At 39.0% G+C, this 24,336-nt stretch overlaps 1 protein-coding gene across 1 annotated transcript in view; it reads right to left on the reverse strand.

The window, feature by feature from the left end:
* Positions 1-1,116: 1,116 nt before the first annotated feature.
* Top1 (topoisomerase 1) overlaps positions 1,117-24,336 on the reverse strand; it is a 296,538-nt gene continuing 273,318 nt past the window's right edge. The window contains exons 17-18 of the mRNA XM_067145807.2: positions 7,151-7,300; positions 1,117-3,532 (exon numbers count right to left, since the gene is read on the reverse strand). Coding sequence (XP_067001908.1) covers positions 3,430-3,532; positions 7,151-7,300 — 253 coding nt within the window. The 3' untranslated portion in view covers positions 1,117-3,429. The remainder of the gene's footprint in view (positions 3,533-7,150; positions 7,301-24,336) is intronic.

A 24,336-nucleotide genomic window follows, 5' to 3' on the forward strand; every position in this document is an offset into this window, starting at 1 on the left:
AAAATGAAAACGACAGTTCAGACCTGGATCTCATAATAGGCAGCAAACATCTATGATGAGGGTTTACATACACTTCTCATGACATGATAAATATTTGATCAAAATGTGGAGACTATGTGGAAAACGTAGCTGAATATCTGTAGAATCAGATGAAACATGAATTGCCCAAAGATATTCAAAAGTTTTTTATTTTATTGTAAAACAAATCAAAGACAGAAAAGAGAAGAGGATTTTGAAGAACAAAAACATAAGTCTCAAACTAAAAGCAGTTGAACGGAAACAATATACTATATCGGACACACAAAGGGCTTCCAGGTCGGAGAGGATGAAAAAGTTCTGGGAGAAGAAGAAGAAGAAATTAACTCAAATGTATTGATTTCAGTGCTCCAATGTGGGCGTAAAATATGTAAATAATAAATAATAAAACAGCCCTGCTTAAAAAAATAGTCTTGTAATTGACGGTGACATTGGCAGCGGTTATATGTAAGTCTACAGAGCCAAAACTGCTGTGGTTTTTGTAATCAATACAAAATCTATTAATATCAAGACCTGGGTAGTGTTGAATTTTACGTTGTTCATGAAAAATGAAATTCATGTACTGACGAGTTTTATAAACACAGTGCAACAAAATAGGCTAACCAAATACATGGATCCGTTCACTTCGACCGGCTGGCACAAAAACGACTAATTTATTTTCCTAAATATATATAGTTGTTTCTTCGTTTATTACAGACAAAAGGAATGAAAATGCACTCTTGATACAGATACAATAAATATAATCCTATTTAATTTTCCCACAATTTTCTTACATGTTTTATAAGTGTAAAAATAGAGGTTTATTTAATGCATTCACAAAAAAGATTTTACACTGTCAATATGGCAGATTAAATTAAACAGTTTAACTAGAACATTTAAGTTCAATACAACATTTGTCCAATAGGATTTTGACAATATAGAAAACCAAGCATAGAATATCTAGTTCCACTGACTATTCGTGATTTTTTTTTTGTTTTTTTTTGTTACTAACATACCACATTCAACTCACCAGAGGGATCAAGACACAAGGATCTTTAAATATGAGTTAAATGGAAACCAAATAAAACGATGTCCTTACAATTTTCTTTTTTTTTTTGGTTTGTGAAGTATTACGAACATCCAACCTCCTTAAATATCCACAGTTCATTAATTTGAGCCATGAATGTTGTGCATTAAGGTCCATCTTTTTAGCAGTTACTAAATATACCAGTTAATTTTTGGAAGGGGAAAAGAAAAAATCAAAGGAATGGATCATCTTACCAGAAAATGAAATAATTCCTTTGTAAGATAGTGGTAAGTACTGGCTTACAGCATGCAAGGAACAAATTCAACAAATTCAAATTAAGTTTATTCCTGTATTATACAGAACATTTTTGGCGAAGAATATTACAAATACCAAAGGGTTTTGTAAGTTTTAAAGCACTGTGGGAATTCAAAAGAAGTTCAGGAAGAATCCAAACTTCTATCCCAGCACAGTCCTTCGTCTTCCAATAGCTTTTAGTAGCAGTAACAAACACTGTCCATCACAAAGTCAGATATATAAACATTTTGCAACAGATCTTGTTCAGCAAGGAATGCTTGGTGCCTTATTTACTCTAACCCGTGCTGAGAATAAAGATTTAATATTGAACTTCAAGTACCATGTGATGGATTTTTTTCACAATACCAGTCACAGATGAATTGAAAAATTGCACACAACCACTGCCACTCATTCATCACTTATAGAATAACATCACAAATCCAATTAAAATTACAATCCATGAGTTGCACAACACGCCATACTCCAACATTAGACCATCACGGACACACGAGTTCAACATAAAGCATATACCCCCTCAGCTCACAGTTCTAATATATACATACAATAACTAAAAAAGTCTTTCCATTATTAAAAGGGGTAAAACGTTATGCAAATTAAATATGAACTTCACTGTCAAATATTCTAATAATAATCATCTGTAACATCTTTCAATGTATTTCATTCAGTTGTACACATTAACTAAAAATATATATATATATTTGTAAATGAATTTAAATACTGTTCTGCTCATAATATGAAGAGCTTTTTCCATAGTGACTTACTCCCATCTTTCCTTAAACATCAACCTGAATCTACAGATGCATTCTAAAGCACTATGTTACCAAGTCACAAAATATTTACAAACTAGTATCTTTGTTGGAAGAACAAATCAGGCTGTATTTATTTCCAATGTGGCTAAATTCCTTACTGTTCACATTTTCAAAGGGAGTTAATTCCACACAACTAAAAGAATGGCTTTTTCATGGTACATGACCACTTAAAAAGCGAATGTGCTTTTGTGTAATCAATTTCTGCAGCCATTACTCAATTAGCCAATAAAAGAACAACATTTAATGAAGATATTAAAACAAAGACTAATACATACATGCAAATATGGAAACATGTGCATTCAGAATGGCAGAATAATACAGAGAAGCTGGATGATATTTAAGTGATGATGCCACAATAACAAATTCTCTTAAGCTCAGGGAATGCAAGCTGGATTATGATGGTTTCATGAGATAATAACTTACACCCTAACACATATTCCTACTTGCTATGTACGTCAATACAATATCAAAATTTGGATTCAGATGGTACTGTATAAATCTAAACTGTATCTTAATGCCACAGTAAATAAAAGATAAATATTTCCAGAAAATTTGTACTTCTTGGGTGTAATTCACTTTGGAAAACAGTCCTTCAATCGCTGCCATGATCAAAATTCAGATCATCATAAATGTGAAAAAAGGGAGGTAAAAACAAATGAGAATAACAAGTTGGCATCCAGCAGGACTGCAACATATTTTCTTTTAAGATACAAATGCTGACTGCCTGCTGCAGTTTATATTTGCATCAAACAGCTAGAACATTAGAGAGCTATCCAAACCATATTCACAACTGTACAGGCAAGATGTGTTGAGCTCTCCTAGTATGAATATGCTATGGAGGTTATCAGACAACTCCACAAATCACATATCAAAGTAACAGTTTACAGCTGGATGTCTGACAAATTCTAACTTGGTATCTTGATTTGTTTTTGTTCTTCTTCTTTCCCACATTTATACACCTACAGATTTTCAATCTTATATTCTGATAGATACAGTATACACTAGCTTTAGAAGCTACATTCAATTATAATTATATATCGACACCAACTCTGTAAAATCCTACTAAAGGATTTCAAGGATAAAATGTGGCAGAAAAAACTGCCATAAATATTTTCCTATGAAATCAATAAAATCTAAATTATATATACACTCCACTTGCATGAATATTTACACTTCTAGGTATCTCGTGGCCGATGTGATTCCAAATATGTGATGCCCTTCTGAAGTCATTTTCTGTAGGCCACTTCACTAACTAGACAATCGTTAAAATATGTATTCAGGGCCAGCCATATCAATGGCCCAACGAAATTTCTCTCGCTGAGTCTTGTTGTAGATTCTTTCAATTGGAACATCAAACTTCTTGCACCTGGAAAACAAAAGTAAGCAAATTCAACTTTACAATAATCATTCAACCTTTGGATGTCCCTTTTCAACAGAATTAAAAATTTAATTTTATGTCACATAAAGAAACACCACCAATCATTTTAAGGATTTATTCAAGAGATTGTCAACAACATAGTGTAGCAAGAAAATACACATAACGCTTTGATCTGAAGTAATTATGGAACGTAAGTTTTTACAAAGAACTTTTTGATGAACAATGTGACAACTGTCACAGTTTTTATTTTTAAAAAAAGCATTTGAAGTCAGTAGATACAAACACGATTAATTCTCCCACAACCAACCCCCTTCCACGCCTCTTTAACTCATTAATAACCAATAGTTTTTAAGTTTTTATGCATGTTTTTAGACAATTTTAGGAAAGCTATGTTTTAGTGCATTTTTATTGTTTTCACCTAAACAAGGACACTTGTACCTGAGTATGTTTGTATAAAAACAAAACATGTACTCCTACTGAAGAAATTGCTGAAGGGAATAAATAAATAAGTCCATTTCTCTTCATAAAATTGGCAAAGAGTCAGCTGTATCTTTGTATTGTGGTTAGCACGAGGTGTGACAAACAGGTTTTGTGTATAAACATCAAACATGCACATCAACAGACACACACACAAACCACTTGCAGTGTAGGAATGAGGAACTGCCGAACAAGGTTCAAGGTCAATATCTAGCGTTTTAACAAGCATGTCTTCGGTGTGTTGTGTTCAGCTTTCGCAATGTACAAGGCAATCGCGCACTGAAACTCTCAATTTATAATTTTTGTTATCGGTACTTCAATTTTTCTGCTCGGATTTATGAGTATATCGAACTATCAAGACTAAAATACTACATCGATTGAGAACTGAACTCCCAACTCAATACGCTGCAGAAATAGTGTAACATCTGACATACCAAAGTGAAACCCGTAGCAATTGTTCAAGTGACCACCCTGCGCTTCTATGAAGGCTTCACTTCGTACCAGGTGAGTTGTCCATGCGGTTAGGAGTGCACATCTGTGAGCTCGCATCTGGGAGATACGGGGTTAGAACCACAATGTCGGCAGCACTGAAGATGGTTATCTGTGGTTTCCCAACTTCACACCAGGCATCGCTGGGGCTAAACCTTAATTAAGGTCACGGCCACTTCCTTCCCATTCTTTTCCTGAGCCTTTGTCGCCGTAAGACCTGCCTGTGTCGCTGCGATGTAAAGCAACTAAAGCACTTCTCACGCATTCGAGCCAAGATACCAGGGTTGCTCCGAATATCCTCTGCTGCTTAAAACATACGTTCTCAGAGGTCATCTGAAGTCGGTACTTTAGTTTGATATACTTTGTTTTTGTCTCTCCCCAGACATAAATATCAATTGGATTAAGGTCTGGAGATCTGACGGGCCAGTTGATGGGTGCACGTCGTCCTATTCACCATTGGCCAAATGTCTGATCCAAATGATCACGCAGTAAGCGGCTTATATCAGGTGGTGCACCATCGTGTAAAAACCACATGTTTCTGCGTAGTCGAAACGGCGCGTCATCTGAAAGCTCTAGTAACGTACCTATGAGGAACTCCAGGTAACGTACCCCTATGAACCATGCAAGTAAGATGATGATAATAATAATGTTATTGGCTTTACGTCCCACTAACTACTTTTCACGGTGTACGGAGACGCCGTGTTGCCGGAATTTAGTACCGCAGGAGTTCTTCATGTGCCAGTAAATCTACTTACACAACGCGGACGTATTTGAGCAGCTTCAAATTCTGCCGGACTGAGCTAAGATCGAATCTGCCAAGATGGGGTCGGAAGGCCAGTGCCTCAACCATCTGAGCCACTCAGCCCGGCAAGATGATTGGTGCCGCGCGGAGTAAAGTGCTGGCCTTCTGAACCCAACTTGGGAGGTTTGGTCATGGCTCAGTCCGGTGGTATTTGAAGGTGCTCAAATACGTCAACCTCGTTTTGGTAGATTTACTGGTACGTAAAATAACTCTAGTGGGACTAAATTCCGGCACCTCGGCGTCTCCAAAAACCGTAAGACGTAGTTAGTGGAACGTAAGAACCATTATTATTATTATTATTATTATTGCTATTTGTTTTACGTCGCACTGACACAGATATGTCTTATGGCGACGATGGGATAGGAAAGGCCTAGGAAGTGGAAGGAAGCAGCCGTGGCCTTAAGGTACAGCCCTGGCATTTTCCTAGTGTGAAAATGGGAAACCACGGAAAACAATCTTCAGGGCTGCCGACAGTGGGATTCGAACCTACTATCTCCCAGATGCAAGCTCACAGGCGCGTGCCCCTAACCGAACGGCCAACTCGCCCGGGATTATTATTATAATATTACCATTATTATTGCGGTAGCTCTAATTACACGGGTCAGTTAGTCATCATTTTACCTATCGGCACTTCCTGACCAATAATAATCCTTCTATTACAAATACCCTGCGGCACTTTTAATACTAATATTATTTGCTTTTCAACCCACTAACTACTTTTACGGTTTTCGGAGATACTGAGATGCTGGAATTTTCTTCCGCTAGAGTTCTTTTATGTGCCAGTAAATCTACCAATACCCCCTGTGGATGGGGGATGTAGACAAAGAATACATCCACGGTATTTCCTGTCTGTCATAAGAGGCGAGTAAAAGAGGTGACCAAGAGGTGAACTGGAACCATGAGATTACTTGTGATTAGTACCATTAAGCGAGGAACACCATGGTTCGACGTTACTTGCGATTACAATCTTTATGTGAGAAACACCATTGGTTTGGGCGTTGCCTATGATTAGTACCATTGTGTGCATTCCATCGAGGCAGGAGAGTGGGCGGGCGGCATCATGGACTAGCGATCCCTAATGGCACGAGGTGCAACGAAATGAAACAACAATTGAAACTTCAAAATGTATCCACTAACTAAAATCTAAAACGAATGATGATGACAAAATGACTATGAATCCAAAACAATCAGTGGATACATAGGTAAGGATAACGTGTACCTGTACTTCTCACAGAGTACCCTAGACCGGCTTTCGGGTACAGGAAGTGGTCTGGCATGTGTTTCAACCACCCCTACTTGCCCAGCAGCTAGGGGGGAGGCACAGCAATATGCGTTGGCCTTCGATAACAAACAGGTTCAACAACCTCTGTACTTTGCTACCGTACTCTACTCTCGAGGACAGTATTACATAAGTGGTGTTTCCTACTACGGCCGTTCAAAACAAATTAGGCCCTGAAATATTCGGCTCATTTATGGGGAAACCAATAGGACAAGACAAAAAGTACATAGCATATGTTCTGAAATGTATTTTTCTTTACCGACTAGCTAAATATCTGCACGTATACCCCTAACAGCCTGTATAGTGTCAGTTCCTACAGTGTATAGTTGTGTGTTGTGACGTACAGTGTAAATAAAGTAATTTATACAAGGAAGTGAATGTGTTCTCGTGTGATATTTATTTACTTCAGATAAAATTGCATCGCAGAACGATAACATCTCAGAAATTATTCTCTGTAACTGCAACATTCACCTACAGAAAATTGAAAATTAAGAAATCTGCATATTCTCTTCAATCAAACAAGCAAAGAGATATGGCAATTATCACTATTCAAACTTACCAAGCAACGGAGATTCTAGGGTCAAGATAGTTGAGCTTAGATGTTCCAAGGGCAATTTCCTTGTTTTCCTCTTTGTCTGTGGCTTGCACTTCTAACTTGGCCAATTGCTCTCTAAGACGATCTAAAGCCTTTTTCCGCTTGTCCATGTCACTAAAACAGATCAAAACCATGATAAGCCAACATTGTTCTCCTCTTTACAAAGCAATGTGTCTTAACATATGCACAACAAACTGTGTATCCTCATATTTCAGGTAAGAGTAGCAATTAAAAAGTATAATATTCATGACATAAGATTGAAGGAGGACCATACTCCTGCTTAATCAATCAATCAATCACCACTGATCTGCATTTGGGGCTGTTGCCCAGGTGGCAGATTCCCTATCAGTTGTTTACATAGTCTTTTCTTAAATGACTTCTTTAACTTCAATACCTTTTTTTTTTGCTAGTGACTTTACGTCGCACTGACAAAGATAAGTCTTATGGCGACGAAGGAATATGAAAGGCCTAGGAGTTGGAGGGAAGCAGCCGTGGCCTTTAAGGTACAGCCCCAGCATTTGCCTGGTGTGAAAACGGGAAACCACGGAAAACCATCTTCAGGGCTGCCGACAGTGAGATTCAAACTCACTATCTCCCGGATACGAGCTCACAGCCGCGCGCATGTAACCGCAAGGCCAACTCGCCCGGTCAATGCTTTTTAAATGAACTATGTAAACAATAGCATTCTCTTCTTAATTTAGGTCACTGTTTATACAAATAGAGGAAAAATGATTAAATAGCACACCAGTAAATTTACCTTGCCGAACTTGTCAGATACTTGAAGAGAACGATTCTTATTACATTACAAAATATTGAAACTCAGATCCTTCAGAGAGCTGTTATAAATTTTCTAATTTGGTACAACAGCTAACTTCAATCCCCAGTCCTGACAGAATATTATGCAACATCCACATCATTTATTCCAATACACTTCAGGAGTGTCATACACCAGATAGTCTTCTTATATATAAAGCCACAAGGCTGACTGACTGACATTAATGTTTGCCCACTTCCAGGTGAGCTAGGAACTTGAAATTCAGCAGTCTAATAGCTATTAGGCTGCAACCCCAGGAAAAATTCCAAAGGTTCAAATTTTTCATATTTACACCCTCCCCCCCTGTCCAATCAAAATTCAGCAATCTGATAGCTATTAGGGTGAAACCCAAGGAGAAATTCCAAAAACAATTTTTTTAGATTTAGCCCCCACCCCCCCGAATCAAAATATCGGAAGCAAATTTCGGGTTTGACACTTCCAGATGGGCTAGGAACTTGAAATTCGGCAATCTGATAGCTATTAGGCTGTAACGCAAGGAAGAATTCCAAAAAATTTAAAATTTTAATATTTTGCCCCCCCCCCCCCCCGCACCGAATCAAAATATCGGAATCAAATTTCGGGTTAGGCCCTTCCAGATGGGCTAGGAACTTGAAATTCGGCAATGTGATGGCTATTAGCCTGTAACCCACGGAAAAATTCCAGAAAATTCAAATTTTTAATTTTTGCCCCTCCCCCAAACAAAATGGCGGACGCCATGATGCAGTGCCCCTACAATATTAAAATTTAGCAAAGATCTACCTTCTATCCTGTAACTGACGTAGACATTGAAAAACGTTCAAATATTTAATATTTTACCCATTAAAAATTTTTGAAATATTAAGCCAAATTTAATTATGGTGCAGACTTTCGTTTTGAGCTATTTGCTGAGGGGTAATTGCTATCAATGAACGGACTACACTTTCGTGTCCTAAATTTAAGAGATCTACAACTTTGCTCGTACGACTTTCTGGCATATCTCGAACCCTTCTACCTCAGATTTTCATTTTCCCGGTTTTGGAAAATTTCGTTAAATGTCCATAAATTTTACTGATTCACACTCTCATAAGACAGATAGATGCACGAAATTCAACATGCTCCTTGGCACGATCACTGGGCATGTGTAGAACCGACTTTCATTATTCTAGCTGCCTTGAACTTATAGGAAAACAGAAAGACTATTTGGAAACACTAATCAAATTTCAGCCTAATTTATATTTCCTAAGCAATTTATGGTGAATCCCATGGAGATGCAGCAAAACCTCAAAAAAAAAAATTGTAGGTCGTTTCATCATCGACCTGCCTGGCAAACGTTTAAGACTGCAGCTGTCTGCTAAGTTGGCAAAATTATTTTTCAACGGACGAAATTTGATATGGATCGAAACGTTCACCTCCTTGCATGGTATAAATAGGCGAGATAAGAGTAAATGCCGGAGACAGTAATGTGGGCAACTAAAAGGGACGTCTGATGGCGTAATCCGTACTTCGATACGACGAACAGTTTGGCCGCAATAAATTTCCAAATGAAAGTCTGCACTATTTAGCGTCCACATAGCCAGGCTCTATCTTATCCCTACTGTATAAAGCCAGAAGTCTAACTGACTCACTCACTCACTGACAATGTTCACCCACTTCCAGATCAGCTAGGAACTTGAAATTCGTCAATCTGATAGTTATTAGGTTGTAACCCAAAGAAAAATTCCAAAATGTTCAAGTATTTCATATTTAGCCCCCTCCCGAATGAACATCTCGAACTCAAACTTCGGGTTAGATCCTTCCAGATAGGAACTTGAAATTCGGCTATCTGATTGCAATTAGGCTGCAACCCATAGAAAAATTCACAAAAGTTCAAACTCTTTTTATCCGCCCCCACCCAATCAAAATATCGAACTCAAATTTCGGGTTAGACCCTTCCTGATGAGCTAGGAACAAGTTTGGCAATCTGATAGCTATCAGGCTGTAATCCAAGGAAATAGTCCAAAAAGTTCAAATTTTGTATATTTAGCCCCCCCCCCCCACCGAATCAAAATAACTGACTAAAAATTAGCTTTAGACCCTTCCAGACGAGCTAGGAATTAGAAATTCGGCAGACTGATAGCTATTAGGCTGTAACCCAAGGAAAAATTCTAAATCGGTCAAATTTTTCATATTTAATCCCCCCCACAAAATGTCGTACTCAAATTTCGGGTGTGTTAGACCCTACCAGATGAGCTATAAACGTGAAATTCCGCAGTCACATAGCTATTAAAATATCTAACATTGTAGGTTGTTTCATCCTCGATACGAGTGCCAAGTTCCGTAGCTGTCTGCTAAGTTCGGAAAATAATATTTAAAACTGTGAAAAGCGGACGAACTTTTACATTGATCGAAACATTCATTTCCTTCTATGGTATAAATAGGCGAGATATGACAAAATGCCTTAAGACAAAAAATGTGGGCGACTAAAAGTGTCGTCATCCGATGGCCCAATCCCCATCTCGACACGACGTACCGTTAGGCCGCAATTTTCACAAGCTCGAAACGTTTACATCTATCTTTGCAATAAAAAGTCAATATACTGTACGAGAAAATATTATATGAGCAAATATGTTCGCGAAAATAAGGGCCATATGGTGGCGTAAACCCCTTTTCGTCATGACATACTGGTTCGTCACAGCCGTTTTCAAAATGACCATTGGGGGTTTGGGGGCGGAGCCCCCAACGAGTGAAAGTGAGTTCTTTATATAAAACTACACATTACAGGTGATCTGGAATTTTTTATTAACAAACTATACAAAATTTGGAAATATAAGTCAATATCATGCTTCTGAAAAGTCCCCCGAAATTAATGATTTACAAAATTATTGAACCCATATCAATGATTTACCTATTTAATTATAGATAGCAGCAGCCAATGGGCAGATAATAATAATAAAAAATAAGAACTGCACACGATGTACAGAAGATACAATTCTGAGCAAAATTTTGGGGGTCTACTCTTTGTACCTATCACACTGTTTCTTGCACATATCACAATCAATCAATCAATCAATCAATCAATCAATAAATCAATCAATCAATCAATCAATCACTACTGATCCACATTTAGGGGAGTCGCCCACATGGCAGATTCACTAGCTGTTGTTTTCCTAGCCTTTTCTTGAATGATTTAGAAGAAACTGGAAAAATTATTGAACAACTCCCTTGGTAAATTATTCAAATCCCTAACTCCCCTTCTTATACACAAATATTTGCCCCAATTTGTCCTCTTGAATTCCAACTTTATCTTTCCTACTTTTCTACTTTTAAAGACACCATTCAAAGTTATTCGTCTACTAATGTCATTCCATGCCATCGCTCCAATGACAGCTCGGAACATACAATTTCATGTGATATAAATCATTCTGGATCTGTATTGATAATATTTGACTTTATACAATAAGTTATTTTATTATTTTATCTACCTAATCAATACATTAAACACAAACAATTAGGATTTTGTCCTTGTTAAAATATTCGTTGACATGTTATTTAAAAATATGGTGACTTGTGACGTGGTCTAAGGGCTGCTGGCTCGCTGAAAGCCAAGAGACTTCACCTTAAAATCAACAATCAATATGCTTATCTACACAAAACTTTAGCATCGCCCCTTTCGACCAGTGTGTCAACAAACTTGCAATTCGTGGTAACGCCAATGTATCATATGAAATGAGATGGTCCAAAGGAGTCCAAATCAAATTTGAATATCAAGTAAGAGTTACCAGTTTTACACCATCAATAAAGTGAAAATATTACACCATATGCTAATGACATTTAGCTTATACATACAACTGATTATTTATCAGTTATAAGACTATCATTTAATGGCATTTTAAATCATAAATGCTTATCACCATGTTTTAACACGGCGACATTTGATTTGATAATTCAGAATGTTTTTTTGTTATCAAGTACTTGCTAGTCAAATATTATTATGTATCAATTTCTTTTAATCACAAGTTTATAATCAACTGTTGTATTATTCACTTGACTCATAGTTGCAAGCCTCGTAAAACTATCAATTCAATAGTTTTACCACATATTAATTTTTATTCAGGACTTTTTAAGATTGCTTTTAGTATAGTCTGACTTATGAGCTAATGTTAAAGTAAATCAGGTGCCTGATTTTATTCAAAGGTCAAGTCATGGCTGATGATGCCTGCAAACTAAGTGAAACATGTACCATATCTTTAAATAACATGTCAACGAATATTTTAACAAGGACAAAATTCTAATTGTTTAAGTCTAATGTATTGATTAGGTGGATAAAATAATAAAATAACTTACTGTTATTATATAAAGTCACATACCATTTCGTCAAGCAGCTTGTCTTCTTTCTCCCGAGTCTTCCCAGCCCAAACCTTGCAACATTTTTGTAACGCTACTCTTTTGTCGGAAATCACCCACAACAAATCGTATTTCCTTTCTTTGGATTTTTTCCCATTCTAGAATCGAGTAATTCTGATGAGGGACCCATACACTGGAACCATACTCTATTTGGGGTCTTACCAGAGACTTGTATGCCCTCTCTTTTACATCCTCACTACAACCCCTAAAAAACCTCATAACCATGTGCAGAGATCTCTACCCTTTATTTACAATCCCATTTCTGTGATTACCCCAAGGAAGATCTTTCCTTATATTAACACCTAGGTACTTACAGTGATCCCCATAAGGAAATTTTACCCCATCAACGCCAGAAGGGCGAATGCACCATTTACAAAAATTTTCAGTATCAACAAAAAACTGATTTGTACTTACGTCAGTAAAGTAATATTAATGTTCTATACAAATTTATGAAGCCATATTTATTTTCCATCTTCTAATAAAGATTATTTACCACTGAACCCTTTCATTTGTCACCCAAAAGTAAAAAAAGTGTGAATTCTTGGTGTATTTGCTTGCTGTAATTGTCGCTCAGCCACTGACATATTGTGTGAGCTATAATGCAGAGCAAAATCATCCACATATAGCAACGGTATTACTGCTGAACTAGCAGCAGCGACAATACTGTTCATGGTAATCGCTCTGTCTGGTCAAGTCGTTAAAGACAGCTAGTGATGTGAACTTTGGCCAATCAGTATGTTTAAGAATCTATTGAGGAGAAGCCTCAAAGGATTTCTGTTTCAACCAAGTAAGAACAATGGGAAAATGGTCACTGTCACAGAGATCATAGTGTGCATTCCACCGAAACAGGGGAACCAGCGTTTGGCTGCATAGACTGACATCTATGTGAGAGTATGTGCCGTAACTTACAGTGAAATGAGTTGGTTTACCGGTATTCAAATACATAAATCCAGCTCCCTTACTAATGTTTCCAACTCCCTTCCCGTGGGGCAAGGCGTTTCAGAGCCCCATATAGGGTGATGGGCGTTAAATCGCCCAATAGGAGGAATGGAGGTGGAAGCTGATCTATAAGACCAGTGACATAATTTATATTTAAGAGGCTGGCCTAGTGGAAAATAAACATTACATACTGTTGCTATGACAGGCAGCGAAACGAAAACTGCTACAGCATCCAGCGGGGTTTAGTGGAATCCCTTCACTATAAGTATCAGAACGGACAAGAATGCCAATGCCACTGGAAGACCGATGACCATAATGTCGTACTCTCGAATATAGTCTGAAGTTTTTCAAGACTGTATGACGACCTGGTCTGAGATTAGTTTCCCCAAATACAGACTATACTCGTCGAATACTCACTAATTAGCTGGCGCAGTTCAGGAGGTGCCTATCATAACCGTTACAATTCCACTATAACAGTGACATAGTGTGGACTGGGAGAGAATGAGTGTTAGGCGATACTTTAAACCTAAGCACTAACATCAATATTTGTAGATGCAGATGAAAGCTTGACATCCATCCCATCATCAACGCATGAGGGGACCGACGCCCAGATCTTCGACTTATTTTGGGGGCAGGGTTTCATCCTACGAGGGGAGCGCGCAGGTTTAAGAGCAGGCGTACCTGCTGGTGCTGATTCATACCCTCCAGGTGGAGGGCATTACCCCTTTGCATGAGAAGTGTGGGAGCGCCTGGTAAGGGCGCCCTGCTTCTCTGCCTTCTTTTCTTGTTTCGACCGGCTGGAAGATGTTTTCCCAGCCCTGGTCAACGATGCCGCCTCCACCGACATGGGCACGACTTTTGCCAACCTCTTGTTGGGGGGGAGACTCAGCTGGCACAGACTTGTTGGCTTTGCTTGCAGGAGCAACAGCCACCTTGGGTGCAGTGATCGCAACAGATTTGGAAGATGTAAGAAACGAACCTAGAAGACTCTGTGCTATCTTTGTGTAGTCCAGTGTCTTGGCGGGTGTATTCATAGAACTGAACTTATGGCGCACTTCCTGGTAGGAAAAACCATCCAGGGTCTTGATTTCCTGGATCTTCTTCTCACCAAGATATACAAGACAGTTCTGATCTCCGGGTGAATGAAGACCAGGGCAGTTAGTGCACCTGTAAGGATTTGTACACTCTTCCGCACCATGAGCTCCTCTGCCACATGTACCACATACAGAGCAACGAGATATCATATGCCCGAACCTCTGGCATTGATAGCAGCGCAAGGGAGACGGATGTACGGCCTCGCATCACAGCAATAGGTTGGTTTACCTTTACTTTTTCTAGTAACACTGACAATTTGAAGGAGACAATGAACGCACCCCTGGCAACATCATCGCCGTTAACTTTGCGTGTAATGCACCGGACGTGTGTCATGCCGTGGTGCTTCATGTCTTCCATCAACTCATCGTCAGTGTTCAAGATGAGATCGCGGTGGAATATAGCGCCACGAACCAGATACAAGGTGTTGTGCTCCTCCACTTACGACGGAAATATCAGCAAAGTGGTCGCACTTGGGCAACTGATCAGTTTGCAAGGCAGTGCGCGTATTTAGCAACAAACTACCGTTGGGCATTTTTTTTCTTTCTTTCTTTCTTTCTTTCTTTCTTTCTTTCAGATCTTCCAGTTCGCCGTAGACACCTTCTATGTGCCTACTAAACAAAATAGACTTTACCAGCTTGAAGTCACTCCCATCAGCTCTAGTAGCAACCAGAAACCTAGGGAAGATGAATACCATTCCTTCACACTGAACTTGTTCTCAGGGGGTTGGACCTGTAGTTACCACAAAGATGCACACACGTAATGCTGTCAATTGTGTAAACTATTTTATTTCCAAATTATATATACATATTCTACACACACTTAATAAACTGCCATCTTGAACACTTGCTACTATGCTCTTGAACAAAACACTGTTACGAAGAAGAGTGTGTCCAATAATATTTACAATGAATGGAATTTTCTGTAACTCTCTAGTTCTGGACTATCATCGTGTGTTGCACAACACTGCAGTGGATTTATACATCATATATAAAGGTAATAATAAATTATATACTATTAATTAGATGTTCTTACATGAAATAAACTCGTATTAATACACATACAGAAGATGTTTCATGACATAACCTCACAAATAACACACAACTAATAAGACCACTATTTATACCAAATAAAATACAGACATAACTACATAAATAATAATACTTTTTTTTTTTTTTTTTTGCTAGGGGCTTTACGTCGCACCGACACAGATAGGTCTTATGGCGACGATGGGATAGGAAAGGCCTAGGAGTTGGAAGGAAGCGGCCGTGGCCTTAATTAAGGTACAGCCCCAGCATTTGCCTGGTGTGAAAATGGGAAACCACGGAACACCATCTTCAGGGCTGCCGATAGTGGGATTCGAACCTACTATCTCCCGGATGCAAGCTCACAGCCGCGCGCCTCTACGCGCACGGCCAACTCGCCCGGTAATAATAATACTAACAGATATAAACGACTTCATAGCCACACCTCACAAGTAATAATAATAATAATAATAATAATAATAATAATGATGATGATGCTTGTTGTTTTAAGGGGCCTAACATCGAAGGTCATCGGGCCATTAATAATAATAATAATAATAATTATCTCAGATATTTCCAATTTTTACCCATGGGTTAGAGAATTGTTTCCAAGTTATACGATTCCATTAGGCTCCTCTCACACTACACGGTTTCGACCGTACGGACACATTCCTTTAGTGGCTTGAAGAAGAGCATTACACCTTTCACATTACACGGCACGGCAACCGTGTCGTCGCAGTGCCGTGTAGCTGCCGTGTCTTGCAACTGGAATGGACGACTGCCGTTAACTCAGTGGCGCACACAGCTAAATGCGTGCTTTCACACTGTACAGTTTTCTGATTGTACGGCAGCTCTCGAGCAGCTGTAGAGGAGATAACTCGAGGGTATCTAGACACAAGTTACACGTATTAGTATCCTAGTGTTTTATTTTTTTATTATGTTGTTAAAATGTTCATCGCATTGCTTTGTAGGATTTATGGTTGGTTTTGTGAAATGGCTGGCGTGGATTCTGAAATTCTGATTACTCTGGTCCAAGCCAGACCTGTGCTGTGGGACAAAACTTCAAACATTTATACAGTAGCGGCGATTGGGAATTAGAACGGGGGTGGGGGACAGGCAAACATGTACAAACAACGAAACGTACCCGGGTTTGTGAGATATAGCGGCGGCGGCGATGTATATACATCTAAACTTTTAAAATGGCTACAAAGTGGTAAGTTCGTCAGAGAGGTAAAGGTTGACAGACTACCAACTTATGTGTGTTAATAATAGTTTATTCTTATTTTAGATTTTGATTCAATAGGCCTACTATACCATAAAACTTTCATCAAAGGAGCAATTTTACACATGTACTAAAAATAAATACCAGTACTGTGTGATAACACAATTAAAAATCCTTTAGTATTTCACTACATACTAAGAAACGAATACACGAAAGAGACTGCAAGACTGACAAATGCCGCGGCAGGCGGGTGAATCATACCTCAGTCTCTATGAGCTTAGAACACAAAAAAAGAAACACCGGGCGAGTTGGCCGTGCGGTTAGAGGCGCCCAACTGTGAGCTTGCGTCCGCGAGATAGTGGGTTCGAACCGCACTGTTGGCAGCCCTGAAGATGGTTTTCCGCGGTTTCCCATTTCCACACCAGGCAAATGCTGATGCCAAGGTCGCTTCCTTCCCATTCCCAGGCTTATCCTATCCCATCGTCGCCAATAGACCTCTCTGTGTCGGTGCAACATAAAATATATTGTAAAAAAAAAAAATATATATACAGTAAAACCTCGTTAATTCAAAGCCATTGGGACTAAAAAATCGGACTTTGAATTACGTGATTTCGAATTAACCGCCAATTCTCAATTGAGAAGTACCAACCCTAGCTGCGTTACAAAATATTCTAAGGCCCGTTTCTGCATGTAGTTAACCTTGATTCACAGTTATACCTTTCAAATGTCATGAAAAAAAAAAAAACTATTTCCAAAATGTATCCAAGAATGTGCATTTACAGTATTCAAATAATGCACTCTGATATCTCACTGGCAAACATAACCTCACGCAACAAAAGAAAGAAAAAAAAGCACGATTCAAAGACGAGGAGAAATCTATGCTGGCTCCCATGTGCAAGTGCTTTATTAATTGGATTACTATACTGTATGCATTTTAGATGCCTTGTATTTACACAGAAAGTACCCGATGCCCTTAAAATCGAACTTTCCTATGACTCAATCCTTGTACAATTTCCCGCCATAGCACTTCTCTCGTACTGCAGAAATGTAAACACTTGCCGCGTCACAAAGCATTATAAGACCCATTAATACAGGCAATCACCTCGATTCACAGTTTAAACCTTTCAAATGCCATGGAAAAGACATTCCGAAATGTATCCAACAAGGTGCATTTACAATGTTCAAATAATGCACTTGGATAGATCACTGATAAACATAACCTCACGCAACGAAAGAAAAAAAAATCACACACAATTCAAAGACGATAAATTATGCTGGTTCCCCAGTGCAAATGCATTATTTTTTGGATTTCTGTACTGTTTGCATTTTTAGATGCTTTGTACTGGCATGGAAAGTGATCGACCCCTTGTGGCTTATCGGACTTTCCTATGACGAGGGGATAAAGTTTCTCGCTTCCGTGTGCATTGCAACGCACTACTATGACCCCCATCTCCCACCCTCATATGATTTTTTTTTTTTTTTTTTTTGCTAGGGGCTTTTACGTCGCACCGACACAGTTAGGTCTTATGGCGACGATGGGATAGGAAAGGCCTAGGAGTTGGAAGGAAGCGGCCGTGGCCTTAATTAAGGTACAGCCCCAGCATTTGCCTGGTGTGAAAATGGGAAACCACGGAAAACCATCTTCAGGGCTGCCGATAGTGGGATTCGAACCTACTATCTCCCGGATGCAAGCTCACAGCCGCGCGCCTCTACGCGCACGGCCAACTCGCCCGGTCCTCATATGATTCCCTAGCTGGCACTTTATCCTTTAAAACCATAAGACCATTTGGGCCCAAATTAAAATAAAGCAGTGCCGTTTCACTGGCAATGACAATATTGTTCGGTGCCTACGAATTTATTATATGAGCCACGTTTTTTCGTCAACTGTCGGCATCACCAATGTTCGCGGATTCTGTTTTCCCGCACACTGCCTGTTGCGTGATATTACGGCGTTCCTTAAAAGGTTGAATACAAAATAATTCCAATTTCATTCAACTTAACAATCATGAAGCGCTCTGTAGACCCACCGAAGTGAGTGTAAGTGCGGAAAGCTACCTCTCCACGGTCCGGAACGCGCGTTCTATTATGACGCGGAGCGGACAAATTTCGAGTTGAAATTACTCTGTAGCATACTATTGTTTTAAAATGTAAATGCAGTTTCGAATTAAAAGTCTGAATTTCGGTACTGGGGCCGACATTGTACTTCAAATTATCCATATTTCGAATTAAACGATTTAAATAACATGCAAAACTTTATCTCATGTTTCCGGGAACGAGAGCTTCTTCGAATTACGCGGGATTTTGAATTAACCGATTTCGAATTATCGAGGTTCTACTGTATACCCCTGCTAACCATCCTCACAGCACATGGAAAGTCTCCACTACTTGCTGTGGCGCTATACATATCGGTTAGCCAGGACGTTTTTGCGTATTTCCACTAATAATTTTGTTGATATTTAAAGAAAATATAAGGAAGTATTAGCTGATAAGACAACAGGGCTTGTACAAATAAAAAATAAAAAAAATTCCTAGTTTCAGCCAGCTAAAATGGAATAAAAATGTAATATTTCCTCCACCAAGTGGATCGGAATGCGAAAAGATATACCTGGTGTGAAGTTTACTTAGAATTGAAACCAGATTTTGATGTAATTGAAGACAAAGAAAAATGTGTTTGGTAAGTGTATTTTCAGTTATACAATATTATTACATATACAGGTTCACAAAAATATTCTTATGATAAAATTTCACAATTTCATTTTTAGCCAAAAAATAATAATATTAAGAAATCATCCTATTATCAAAATGACTCTCTCCTATGACTAGCATCAAGACATGCACTGAGCTTCACACGGCAAAAAAAAGTTCCGGTGTGAAAGCAACATCTCCATGGCAAAGAGCCGTAGGTTTTTTTTTTCCGTATGGTCGAAACCGTATATTGTGGAAGGAGCCTTACACTTGCATCAAATCCCTCAAGGAATCCAAAGTTACAGACTTTGGTGGGGGACCACCTTGGGCAGGCTGAAGACGTTTACAAGCCATGCCCGAAATCATCCCCCCCGAATGCCACTCACCCCGATCAGGGGCCTCTGTAGCAGGTATTGCCCGGGGTTCAATGTTGGACAATGCCTAGTACAGAAATAATAAATATAGAGAAAACGAAAAACAAAAACAATTAATAATATGTCTGGGGATTCGGCTGTGCTGGGACCTGTGTTGTCAGGCGGATACTACTGCGCGGGTACATGGCGCTCCGACCCGCAGGCTTCCTGCGGGGTCACAAGCGGGTTTTTGGGAGTAATAATAATGTACAACGGGTGATTGTTTAGTCCGCCCTGTCAATATATTATTAATATCTGAATCATTTATACATACATATTTCGGGAGCCTGAACTCCCTTCGTCAGCATAATATATATATCAGTAATGGAAAAAATCGCTCATAATAACGGATGTGCCAGTGATAGGGCTCTCGCTGTAACCAAAGGATAATACAGAGTTTAATATAGGAATTTCGAAAGGACAGAAACTGCTGACGTCATAACGAGGTTCTCGTTAAATCACGTACTTGCTATAGCGGACTTCTACTGTATTTTATTGAAAAGGTGGACCCTCTTGTCAATTTATTTCTTATAACTGCACTTCAATACGGAACAAAAATGGAATTTATAGCTTATAAAAATGCCTGTAAATCTACCGACATGAGGCTGACGTATTTGAAGGTGCTCAAATACAACCGGACTGATCCAGGATTGAACCTGCAGAGTTGGGGTCAGAAGGCTGGCACCATCTCCTCTTATGTCGGCTACCATCATACAAATTCTTGCTTTAGATGATGCAGCACGAAACAGCTCAACAGCGGAACAGTTGAAACAAGTTGTCAGATTATCAATCCAAGAAATGTGCCTTCTTCCTGGTCTTCTTTTGCCTTATATCTTCCTTTGAATGACCCGTTGTAATAGATGATATTTCTCTCCTCTCATCACATGACAGAGATACTGGACCTTTCTGATCGACAGTATTTAATATTTCCTTTCTCTTTCCCATTTGCCTCATTACCTCGTCGTTTGTGACCTTATCCTTCCAACTCAACCGCAGTATCCTTCTATACGTCCGTCACTCCAATGCCTCTAATCTGTCCATTTCTCTTTTCTTTAAGGTACAGGTCTAAACTCCATAGAACAAGATGGAGAAGACGTAACATCTCAAAAGTCTCATTTTTGGATGTAAACTAAGGTCTCTGCTAACCTTTAGTTGCCTTCAAAGTACAGTAGAAGTCCGATATAGCGAGTACAGCATATAATGAGAATCCCGTTATACCGACAACTTTTTTCTGTCCCTTCAAAATTCCTATATTAAACTGTGTATTATCCTTCGGTTACAGCGAGAGCCCTATCATTGACGCATCCGTTATTACGAGCGATTAAGCGCGCAAGATTTTTTTGTTATCGATATTTATGCCCCTCCCCCCCCCCGCGCGATTATGTTGCTTGCAATTGATTATGTTTCATGCAATCTATTATCTTCGCTATGTCCAATAGCGAGTTTTCTCCTCAACATTCGAAGGCGATGTTGGAGTCGATTAGTAATACCCATCGACTGCTGTTCTGTAAAGAAAATTCGAATTGAAAGAGAACATATTTTCGTAATACGTGCGTAAATAACGTGTCCGATAACAGTTCTAAACTCATTAAAAATGAAGGCAGGCTAAACGATCGCTTAATTTTAATGATAAATACTGCAATCAAGTAAAAATGGGATACACCTCGAGATATGGCAGAGTGCGTAATTGATTTCAGAGGTTAGTTTATATTTTCTCGCATCTGGTTAAATTATGGAAAGTATTATCATGTAAATTTATAGCGAAAAGTTATCATTTCTCTACTGGCGCTTAAGTATGTTTTCATCATATGTATAGTACGGTTAAGTTAGGATAGGTGACGCTGTTTGAATAAGGAAACTGAAACGTTTGCCACAAAATGTGATCGATCATCTTTGGTACGGTATAGTTTTCTCATTTGTGCATTTGCAAGCTCTCTCGTCGACATTCGAAGGCGATGTTGGAGTAGATTAGTAATACGGTACCCAACAACTGCTGTTCTCTAAAGAAAATTCGAAATGAAAGAGGATAAGTTTTCGTAATAAATGCGTAAATAATGTCCCGACACTCATTAAAAATAACGGCTGAAGTAAACGATCTCTTAATTTTAATGTTATGTACTGAAATTAATTAAAAATGTGATACCTTCAGATATGGCAGAGTAGGCCTACATCACTGATTTCAGAGGATAGTTCATATTTTCTCGCGTCTAGCTAAATTTTGGAAAGACTATTCACATGCAAATTTTTAGCGAGGATAAATCGGCTGTACATGAGTTTCAAATATGTTTTCACGACTCATATACGGTTAGGTTAGGTGACGCCATTTGAAGAAGGAAACTCTGGAATGATACTATATTTCTCCAAATCCAAGACGATGTTTTTCCCCTCAGAATCTCGTGCAAAAAAATCGAGGGTTGTCTTCCATTTGCGGCCTAACAGGAATGAATACCACTGGCAACTACCGTGGCAACCACGCCACTTCTTTTCACCCCCGCACGCGCATGCACACACAAAATTCGCTAACAATAAACGACCGCCTCTTTATTATACATCGCTAGCCGTGACAGCCGGTTGTACGGTGCCTGTGTGTAACGTCAATGGATCTGGGGAAATAGTGAGGAGAGAATCACATTCTACTAGCCTCTACAAAAACATTTCTCAAATCTGCAGAATGGCATCAAAACATGCGAGCCTTCGAATTCTTAGAAAGGCCTCGGCTACTCAGTGGCGGAGTTATAACGCGTCTAATGTACCTGACTCTTAGTAAAATTAAGTTTGATAGACAGCAGGAACATTTTCGTGATGGATAGTCATAAAGATTCGTGGAAAAGGTGTTGCCGGCAAATTTTCAATGGGTTCTAGTCGATACCGTATTATGATGACAATTTTAAGTTAATTGTTATTAAACACTCAGAAATGTAGAATAATTGTGCAGCTGCAAGAAAATATGGCATAGGCAAAATTAAAACTATTGAACGTTAATTTTCATGAAGTTTGTCATCATAAAAGGGGAAAACTTGTAACATTTAAAAAATAATAAAAAATATACATAATTAATGAACGGAGTGAAATAAGTATAAATACCAAAAAATGGGTGCCACCTGTAAAACAATTACAGGAATATATAACTATATAGAGCAATGAGTAACTCCCTCTCCCAAGGCGATGGTCATCAGGCTGACGAAGCTCCAGACTTACTTTATAACCTTACCTGTTTACTCCTGAAATTAGATGTAGGTAGCATGCCAGGTTCATCCTCACTCCACTGATAAAAAGATTTACTGCAAGTTTGATACCAGAACTTTACTCCCAAAATAATAAACAAAAATATAATAAATACCACAATAATCATCACTTAAAGAGACCCCCTCCTGATTGCCGTCCACAAAGGCAACGTACAAACAACTACGACCAACATTAATCATTACTTCATGAGACCTACTCGTTTGTCGTTTACAAAGGCAAATGTACACACTACAAACCATCAATAAAATTATTGATACTATATATACATTTCTTAACATACCTCCAGGTAAGAGTCGCACTATACTCACTACTGTTATAGAACAAAAATCGTATTCTGGTAGAGAAAAGTACGACGACTTTCTCTACGTACGGATGCAACCTTCTTTACGAAGAGCATCCCTAACCTTATTTACACACTTCATCGACGTCTTGAGTTCTTCTCGAGTGCCGCACAGGTTGGTGTAACGCCTCAGGTTTCTGCAACTGAAAGTAGATACTCGGCCGACGATTTCCTCGACCAAGAATCAGCTCTGTGCTCAAACACACCTCCACTACCGAATCTCGATTCTGTACGCATCACCACATCCACTGTACATAATCTCGTAGAAGAATTGTAGTCCAACTATTATACAGAGTTGGAGTTACAAATAAACACTTAAGTAGCGTCTTTGACCTAACAGCCACCAGATACTCGTTAGCATCAGCGACATCTAGCGTGCTCACTCCGAAAACGATACTCGAAGAACAATACAACATTGCCTAGGACTATGCGCAAAGTAGCTCCCGCGCGCCGGTCCAAGTGAGAAACACACAGAATCAGAGACAGAAACACAATCAGAAACAGCATTAGAATCACTTGCCGCACACGCGTACCTGCTTATATAGGTTTGCTGCACGTGCTTATAGCGTCCTGGAAAGTTTATAGGTAGCAACGCTCTCACGCGCACTTCTTGACGCATCACTCAGTCAACCCAACCTCGCTTAAAAACAAAGCCCTCGTATTGGCTATCGTGCGTCTGATGTGACATTGAACGTCCACTCACGTACATCCACATTGATCCACTCCAATTCTTCAGCCTATACAACCTGCCGTACCCCGTGTTTCCAAGCCACTTAGTTGCAACACATTTAACTGACTTCAACCATCCTTCCCGATATAGTCGCTGTTTTCTCAGTTGCACAATCCTACAACTAGGCCATATTTACAGACTCTTACCCAAACGGAAATTTATAAAAAATATAATGATACACATATGCAGTATTCCCTAACTACACATTCTTCTTAATATATTACGTTTTTACATTCTCAATAAACAAAATTACATGATTTTAACATTACAAACTATATACGA

This window comes from Anabrus simplex, chromosome 4 (genome assembly GCF_040414725.1).
Source record: "Anabrus simplex isolate iqAnaSimp1 chromosome 4, ASM4041472v1, whole genome shotgun sequence".
Classification (NCBI taxonomy): domain Eukaryota; kingdom Metazoa; phylum Arthropoda; class Insecta; order Orthoptera; family Tettigoniidae; genus Anabrus; species Anabrus simplex.